At 59.5% G+C, this 9,081-nt stretch overlaps 1 protein-coding gene across 1 annotated transcript; it reads right to left on the reverse strand.

The window, feature by feature from the left end:
- Nucleotides 1-7,865: 7,865 nt before the first annotated feature.
- On the reverse strand, nt 7,866-8,341 carry LOC144733598 (histone H2A-like). The gene has a single exon (XM_078615617.1). It carries the CDS (start codon nt 8,287-8,289, stop codon nt 7,909-7,911), a length of 381 nt encoding a protein of 126 aa, XP_078471743.1. The 5' UTR covers nt 8,290-8,341; the 3' UTR covers nt 7,866-7,908.
- Nucleotides 8,342-9,081: the final 740 nt, after the last annotated feature.

Genomic DNA, 9,081 nt, shown 5'->3' on the forward strand with positions numbered 1-9,081 from the left:
TCCCAGCTATCTGCCTTGCTGACCCGTGTTTGTGTTTGTATGCGTTTCTAACTGCGGGGCTCTCTGAGCTCGCCGTGGTCGTGCGATCTCAAATCCGCCCACGGCGCCGCAGTGTTACTTGGCCTGGGAAGGGTCCTGTCCAATTCCCTGGCCCTGAGAAACCGTGGGGTAACCCCCCTAGGGGGCCCTCGGGTGAAAACTCAGGGTAGGTGACCCGACCACGAGGCCCTACGTGGGTGCGGGTGCGTGTTTATGTGGGGGGGGTGATGGGGGGCAGTGCGGCGGTGGAAGCCGGGCGGCTCTCTGGCTCGGCCGAGCGGCCCCGTCGCTGTGGCACCACATAGCCCCCCGGGGTGCCAGTCCCCGTCCCGGGTTGACTGGAGCACCTCGCCTGGGTTGCCCCCACGAGGTATCGCCGCGGGGTCCGCGGGATTCGCCCGGCCCTTGTGGCTGGCCTCGGGGGTGGCGGCTCCGTCTCCTGGGGCTCCGGCGGTGGTCTCCTCCTCCATTCCAACGGCTCCCCTCGGTCTCCGGCACCTGCGGGCTGGGGGACAAACTCAGAGGCGGTGGGGTTTAAGGGTCGCCGTCCTCGTCGCCCCCGGCCCCGCCCGGGGCCCCTCGGAGCCCGGGGCTCCGTGGGGCCCATATACTGCGCGAGGCCCCCGGGCACGGGGGGTGGGGGGACCCCGGGGTTTCGGGGTACTTGGACGGCGGGGCTTCCCCCCTCGGGGGCTGCTCGCCACGGCTTCAGTCGGCGGATGTTGACCACCATCTCCCGGCCCCTCTCTCCTCCCTGAATCAGCACCGTCCATGGTGAGATCTGCCGTCTCACAATCCAGGGTCCTCGCCAGTAGGTGGTCAGCTTCCCCACCTGTCCGGCACCGACGCGGGGAGTGTACAGCCACACCTCGGAGCCCGCAGTGTAGAAGGGGGGCTCCATACGGGGTCGGGCGCCCTGCTCTTGCCGCTGGTGCGCGGCCTCTCCGTGCGGGTAGGCTCGGCCCCTGGCCTCTCGCAGGGTCTCCAGCAAGTGCTCCATGGGGTGGCTCCCTTCCTCCCGTTGCGGCGGAGGGACACCGAACAGCAGATCTGCGGGCAGGCGAGACTCGCGACCAAACATCATTAGGAACGGGGTCTGTCCTGTAGATGTGTGAACGGCGGTGGTGTAGGCGAACAGGGCATAGGGGAGGTGTTCGTCCCAGTCCTGTTGATTCGCGGCCGCCATGCGTTTAAGCTTCCCGGCCAGAGTCTGGTTCATCCTCTCTACCATCCCGTTCGCCTGGGGGTGATATGCCGTGGTTCGGTCCTTCTGGATCCCGAACTCTCGGCACAGCGCCTGGAATAGTTCGGCCTCGAATTCACTACCTTGGTCGGTAATGACTCGTTCGGGGATCCCGCACTTAAGTACGTAGTTTTCCACGAAGGCCCGGGCCACTACGAGGGCTGTTTTATCCGGGATAGCCACCGCCACGGGGTAGCGGGTGAAGTACTCCACCGCTACAAGAATATATCGGTTGCCCCGGTGGGATCGTGGAAAGGGCCCCTGCAAGTCGATTCCGACCAACTGATTCGTCCGACTGACTCGGAACGGCCTCAGGGGTACCTGGTACCTCGCCGGCTTTTGCCCACACTGCTGACAGGCCCGGCAGCCCTGCACCCAGGCGGCCACATCTTGCGCTAATTTAGGCCAGAGATACTGGCGACGCAGAGTCTCCCGGGTGCGCCGTTCCCCATCATGGCCCCCGAGCGGGTGGTCGTGTACCAGTCGTAGTAGTTGGGGCCGCACATGGGCGGGAACGCAGATGCACCCCGGCTGCCCAGCGTCGGCCAGTTCCCTCACCACCCCGTTTTCTACACACAACCGGGCATACAAACCGCTCCAGGGCCCTGGTAGTGCATCCTTCCTCTCTCGCAGTGCCGCCTCCACCGCCGCCAGATCCGGATCCCGCTGCTGGGTTTGTCGCAGCTGCTCGTCGTCCAAGCCCGGGAAGGCGCAGCCGACATCCTCTTGGATCCGCCCGGTTGGGGTGGGATGATCCGTCTGTCCCCGGGCTCCTTCTGCAGGGGTTCCTGCGGCGCACACTGCACTCTCTCTCGGGGGGGGGAGTTTAGTTTCCGCGCGCTCCTTGGGTTCTGCTGCCTGGCGGCAGCGTCCCCCCGTGAAGCACGGGCAGGCGTCTCCCTCCCTCGTCTCAGCGCGCACCGCGGGCCGTCTTGACAAGGCGTCCGCGTTCGCGTGTGTTCGCCCCGCTCGGTACTCGATCTGCAGGTTGTACTCCTGCAGCTGCGCCAGCCATCGAGCCATCTGCCCCCGCGGTTCCTTGAATGTAAGGAGGAACTGCAGTGCATAATGATCGGTGCGCACACGACATTTCCTGCCGTACAAGTACGGTCGGAACTGTTTACACGCGAAAATTACAGCATACAGTTCCTGACGGGTTACACAATAGTTCAGTTCGGCCCCGCTCAGGGTCCGACTGGCGTACGCGATGACCCGCTCCGTCCCACCCTGCACTTGCGACAGCACCGCGCCCAGCCCACTGCTGCAGGCGTCAGTGTCCAAAATAAAATCGGTGGTGAAATCTGGGAAAGCCAAGGTGGGGGTGTGGGTGAGGTGGTCTTTGAGTGTGGTGAAAGCCGTCTGGCAGGCCTCCGACCACTGATAGGGGTTCTTAGGGGAGGTGAGTTGGGTGAGGGGGCGTGCAATCTCACTGAATCCCTTTACAAATCGACGGTAATAAGTGGCGAGTCCCAAGAATGACCTGATCTCCGTCAGGTTCCTCGGCCGCGGCCAATCCACTACGGCACGCACCTTCTCGGGATCGGTGCTCACCCCTGCCTCGCTGACTCGGTGTCCGAGGTACCCCACCTCGCGTTGCGCAATGTAACACTTACGTGGCTTGAGCTTGAGATGGGCTGCTCGCAGTCGCTGGAATACTTCCCGCAGCCTGGACCAGTGTTCGGACAGCGACCTACTGAACACTATTACGTCGTCCAGGTAAATCAGGCACTGTTCCCACTGCAGGCCCCGCATCACCAACTCCATCAACCGCTGGAACGTCGCGGGCGCGTTAGTGAGTCCGAACGGCAACACTCGAAACTCAAACAGGCCCATCGGGGTGGTGAATGCTGTTTTTGGCCGATCCTCCTCCGTCATCTCCACCTGCCAGTAACCGGACGCCAGATCGAGGGTGGAAAAATACCGCGCTCCTGCGAGACTGTCGAAGGTGTCGTCGATGCGTGGGATGGGAAAAGCGTCGCCGAGGGTGACTGCGTTCAATTTTCGGTAATCAACGCAGAACCGAGTCGATCCGTCCTTTTTCGTTACCAGTACCACCGGGGCAGACCAAGGGCTCGCGGAGGGCTGGATTATGTTATCGCGTAGCATATCCGTGACTGCCTCTTTGATCTGGGTCCGTTCAGGCGCGCCCACTCGGTATGCGGGGAGTTTGATGGGTCGGGCTGCACCTGTGTCAATTTGGTGCTTGACCAGGTCGGTCCGGCCCACGTCCGAATCGTGCTCACTGAACACGTCGGCGTACTCCCGCAATAACCCGCGCAGCTGATCGGCCTCCCCCTTAGGTAAGGCTGCCCAAGGCACATGTAACGCATCCTGCAGGGGAACAATCTCGGCTCGGGGGGTCGGGCCGACCCGCCAGGCCAGATCCTGGCTGTCCTCGGGGCGGCCAGGGTCCTCCGCCCAGAGTGCGAACACCGAGTCGTTCGAGTGGCGAGCGTGCAGGGGGTGTACGGTGGCTACCGGGGTGCGTCGTCGTATCATTGCCGGGGTACTGTGTGGGTTAAACACACGTATAAACAGCCGGCCCCCATCTGCGTTTACCAGTGTGGCTGACCCTACCACCCCGTATCGCGATGCCAACTCCGGGTGAGGAGTCAGCATTACCTCGCCCGATGGTCGGTGGGTTGGGTCGGTGGAGAGGGTTGCCACTGGCACCAGCATCTCGGCGAGAGGCCCGATGGTGACGGCCGACACCAGCGTAGCGGCCACGGGTGTGAAGCGTGGGCGATTCGGCTCCTGTCCTAGGAACGGAATCCGCTCCCCGCTGCCCTCCACCGTAGCGCATCGTTGCCGGGGCTGTACGTTAAGTCCCAACTTTTCCAGGAGGTCCGTTCCTGCAATGCACTCGTGGCACAACACACTCGAAACGTAGAATTCCTGTGTGCACACCTGGTTTCCTATGCGGACCTCTAGGGTGGCTCTCCCCAGCAGCCCCATTCCGGCTCCGCTCGCCGTGTGCAGCGCGCGGTCCGGTGCCTGCAGGTGACGCACGTCGACCCCGATCGCGCTGCAGTGCGCTGCGCTCACGAGCGAGGCCACCGCCCCCGTGTCCAGCAGAATTCGGGTACGCACTCCGTGTACCTCCCCTTCCACCAGCGACGTGGCCCCCGTGATCCCCGCCACCAGCTCCCGTAGCCAGTCGCCAGGAGTCACCGTTTCCGTGGGCGTTGTTGTTGGAACCTGTGTGGAGATCACTCGCTCGCCATTATTACCATTACCGTCTATTTGTATCGGGACCGCGTCGATTGCACCCCTAGTTGGTCCGCTCACTAGGAGGCGTTGGAGTTTAACCCCCGCGCCTGCCTAGCTCGGGTGATTTCAGGACAGTCTCTCACTAGATGCCCTCGGCGATCGCACATATAACATGCCCGGGGAGGGGGGGCGGCTCCGTAGTGGGCCCCCCGCCCACTCCCTCCCCCCCCATTACGCCGCTGTCCACCCTCCGCCTCTAGTCGGGCTACCCTCCCAGATAACCCTCCCACCGTGGCGCGTAGGTCCCCCATTTCAGATCGGATGGTCTCAACGGAGGATTGCAATTGGGTCATATTTTTGTTCGTTTCCTCGCGTACCTGGGTTACCTGGCCGGAGACATCCTTTATACCCGTTTGTATACCGGCAACCCATCCCGGGGTTGTCTCGCGGGACACTGGAGGTTCTCTTTCCCGGCCCCTTACCGTCCTCGCGAGCTCCTGTTCCTCCTCCTCGTCTTCCGAGAGCAGGCTCGCAATGGCGCGCTCTCGTCCCAGCCCCCGGAGCTGCGCGCGTTCGCTGTGAATTCTTTCACACTTACGTGCGCGCTCGACAAGGGTGTTAAAGGGAAGACGTGGGCAGCTCATGTCTGGCTGCCACCACGCCGTGCGAGACAGGTACCGCTGGATTTTCTCGGCAGCCAGTTCCTCAATAACCTCAGTTGCGTACCCCGGGCGTGCGATCTTTGTTAACTCGCGCACATCCTCGGCGTAATCACGGAGATCTTCGCCAGGTTGGCGACGGCGCGCCTCTAAGGCCGATTTTGCTTCCTCCTCGTCACGCGTGCCAAAACGCTGATCGAGTCGGCGCATCAGCTCCTCTAGCTGTGTCTGTGCGCTCGCGGGTAACGCTTCTACAAAATCGGCTGCCCGCCCATCAAGATTCATATTAAGTTGACGTACTGCCTGCGCGTCCGTCCATCCATTAATTTCCTTGGCCCCTAAGAGATTGCGGGCGAATGCCTTCCACGAAGGGGCCCCCCGGCCGGTAAATATCAGTCTTATTTTAGCGTGAGGTAACGCGGGGGTCCGTACCGCTTCCGACACCAATTTGTGGGGGTCGCTAGCCCCCGAGATCCCTCCCTCGATAATACTAACGGCCGGACTAACATCATCAATCGCCCCCCCGCTGCTAAGCGAACCGCCGCTAGGCTCCTCACCCAGGGTGTGGGAGCCGTCACCCGAGGATTCCCCTCCACCGCGGGTCCGCGTAGCAGGCATGGATAACCACGCACGCGCACACCCACACACAGCTCTGCACGGCACTCACCCAACCCTGACCACTCACGTTAGGATCGCGCACCTGTGTTACACACGTCGTGAACGTGCGCGCACACACGCATACAGCTCCACACGCGATACCCACTCCTGCGCCGCTCTGCGCCGCGCTGGCCGCCCACGTTACGATCGCGCACCTTGGGCACGCCGATTACGCACGCCGAGAGCTTACGCAAGTAACGAGCGCACGCAAGCGGGGCACACGCCGACACGACGACTCGTCCCCTCCCCCACTCGCGCGTGCACGTCAACACAAATATCGTACAAGGACGATTCTCCTCTCACACGGCTGCGTAGTCACGCCAACACACCAAAAGTGCTCTCCCCGGGCGTTAACGCACACACCTCCGTACCCGCACAATCGTACAGAGACCACGGCCTTTATGCGTACAACGACCACACACTCGCGAATGCAGTGCACGCTAATACCACGTTCCAAAAACACCCAACAACACGGTTTTGTTACTACGCTCGAGATTTTATTAGCCCTTGCTAACCAACCGAGCCACCCGTGTGTGTGTGCGGGACAGCAAGGCGCTTCTAACCCACACTCTGGTGCCGTGTAGCCCTATTCTATGCTGCGCTCTCTGCTAAACCGCTTTCCTACTCGTCCTTACCCCGAACTAACCCTCTCCTACGGATCCTACCCTCCGCTCTGAGGTGTTGTAAGGCGCGCAACACGATACCGTCTGTAGTCCTTGGTGACCTTGCGGCGCTCAGATCGTCCTGCAGACAATCTAGCGGCTCGCCCGATGACTCCTTCGTCGCTGACCCCGTGTCCAAACTCCAGAAGAAGAGAGTTCCCTACTGCCCCTGCGTTTTCTTTTAAACTATTCACATCAAAGGCTAGGCGCCCCCGTCCCGACCGCCTTGGTCTCTCGACCAATCCTGAGCCTAGGATTTCCCGCTCTTTTGCGATCCCGCCGGCCTTTGAACTTTCGACCAATCAGTCGTCCCGGGTCCTGATCCCAGCTATCTGCCTTGCTGACCCGTGTTTGTGTTTGTATGCGTTTCTAACTGCGGGGCTCTCTGAGCTCGCCGTGGTCGTGCGATCTCAAATCCGCCCACGGCGCCGCAGTGTTACTTGGCCTGGGAAGGGTCCTGTCCAATTCCCTGGCCCTGAGAAACCGTGGGGTAACCCCCCTAGGGGGCCCTCGGGTGAAAACTCAGGGTAGGTGACCCGACCACGAGGCCCTACGTGGGTGCGGGTGCGTGTTTATGTGGGGGGGGTGATGGGGGGCAGTGCGGCGGTGGAAGCCGGGCGGCTCTCTGGCTCGGCCGAGCGGCCCCGTCGCTGTGGCACCACACCCCACTGAGTCAAAAGGTTTTTGTAGGGTCCTGCCAAGTGTTTGCAGTAGGGGGCGATGTTGCTACACCTAATCGGACGATACGAAGGGAGAGATTGAGGCCTAGTTCTAGGCTTTAGGCCTAGCTGTATGCTTTAGGGCGCTGTGAGTTAATTTTTAATTTAAATGATTTAATGATTCATGTAAAAGCTTTAAATTTAAATGTTTCTATTTAAAAACATGAGGGAATGTAACATTGTTAAACATAACTCCCTTTCACACACGCGGGGGTACGACACGAATGGAGAGTTTCAGGCCTAGTTCTAGGCTTTAGGCCTAGCTGTAGGCTTTAGGGCGCTGTGAGTTTTTTTTTAATTTCAAAGTTTTAATTAAAAGCTATCTCAGGGAATTATTAGGGCGCTGTTAGTTGTTTTATTTAATTTCAAAGTTTTAATTAAAAGCTATCTCAGGGAATTATTAGGGAATGTTACACGTGTTTAGCCAGGAAAGCCTCATTAATTTAAATGTTTTAATTAAAAGCTGAGGGAATTATAAGGGAATGTTACACTTGTTTAGCCAGGATAGCGTCACTGAGTCAAGGTTTTCGTAGGGTCATGCCAAATGTTTGCAGTAGGGGGCGATGTTGACGGACGGACACATTAATCTATTGGTGGTCTGGTCCACTTCGTTCCTACCAGTATAACAAAACTCCTGTGTACGACTGTCCGAGCTCTTTGCAAGTAAGTGGGTGGCTCTGAAAAGAGCCGTTGTTGTGGTGGTAGAGGCGGCGGCGCGTTCACTTCTTTGCCTGAGAGGTCTTCTTGGGCAGCAGCACGGCCTGGATGTTGGGCAGCACACCGCCCTGGGCGATAGTCACGCCGCCCATGAGCTTGTTGAGCTCCTCGTCGTTTCGCACGGCGAGCTGCAGGTGTCGGGGGATGATCCTCGTCTTCTTGTTGTCGCGGGCGGCATTGCCAGCCAGCTCGAGGATCTCGGCAGAAAGGTACTCGAGCACGGCGGCCAGGTAGACGGGTGCTCCAGCGCCGACCCGCTGGGCGTAATTGCCCTTGCGGAGCAGCCTGTGAACGCGACCCACGGGGAACTGCAGGCCGGCGCGGGAAGAGCGGGACTTTGCCTTGGCGCGAGACTTGCCACCGGTCTTGCCGCGTCCAGACATTGTTAAGCGACCTAGGATGCAAAAAGCACTGGAGACAAAGTACGAACGATTTGTGACGTTAACACGCACCACCGGAGCGGCTTTTATAGCGGAGACGAGGATCGTAGAGCGCGCCGCTGCTGATTGGCTCCTCTCGGTCGAGTCCCGCCCTCTCCTTGAACCACCAATGAAAAGCCGGGACGCGAGGATTCGATGTTGACTTTAATTATTTGTATCCATATATATTTTAATGCGGACACGCATCTTATGAATGAAACAATGCGATACACGTACTTAATAGGTTCAAGTTTTAAGCATGATAGAGTTCATTAATGGGCACGTGCTGGCAAGTCAAACTTATAAGCGGATTCCGCAAATATCAATGTATTATTGATTATAATAATCATTTTGAGGGACCGCATTGGTTATAAGAAATCATTGTGATAGCCTTGAGCTCGTGATTGATCGCCCACGTGCCTATACGGTGTATATATATTTTCCTTTAACCGCCTGTTCGGGCAATGCCTAAAAATATATGTGCGTGAATAATTCAGTCTCTTAGTTTGCAAAATGTGAACTTCTTATCAGCTCGGGCTTGAAACAACATATGTGGTGCCACAGCGACGGGGCCGCTCGGCCGAGCCAGGGAGCCGCCCGGCTTCCACCGCCGCACTGCCCCCCATCACCCCCCCCACATAAACACGCACCCGCACCCACGTAGGGCCTCGTGGTCGGGTCACCTACCCTGAGTTTTCACCCGAGGGCCCCCTAGGGGGGTTACCCCACGGTTTCTCAGGGCCAGGGAATTGGACA

This window comes from Lampetra planeri, chromosome 48 (assembly GCF_965212315.1).
Source record: "Lampetra planeri chromosome 48, kcLamPlan1.2.h2, whole genome shotgun sequence".
Lineage (NCBI taxonomy): Eukaryota > Metazoa > Chordata > Hyperoartia > Petromyzontiformes > Petromyzontidae > Lampetra > Lampetra planeri.

Bases quoted from the DNA above. Each gene is read 5' to 3' on its own strand.
- LOC144733598 (XM_078615617.1), bottom strand. From the start codon at position 8,289: ATGTCTGGACGCGGCAAGACCGGTGGCAAGTCTCGCGCCAAGGCAAAG.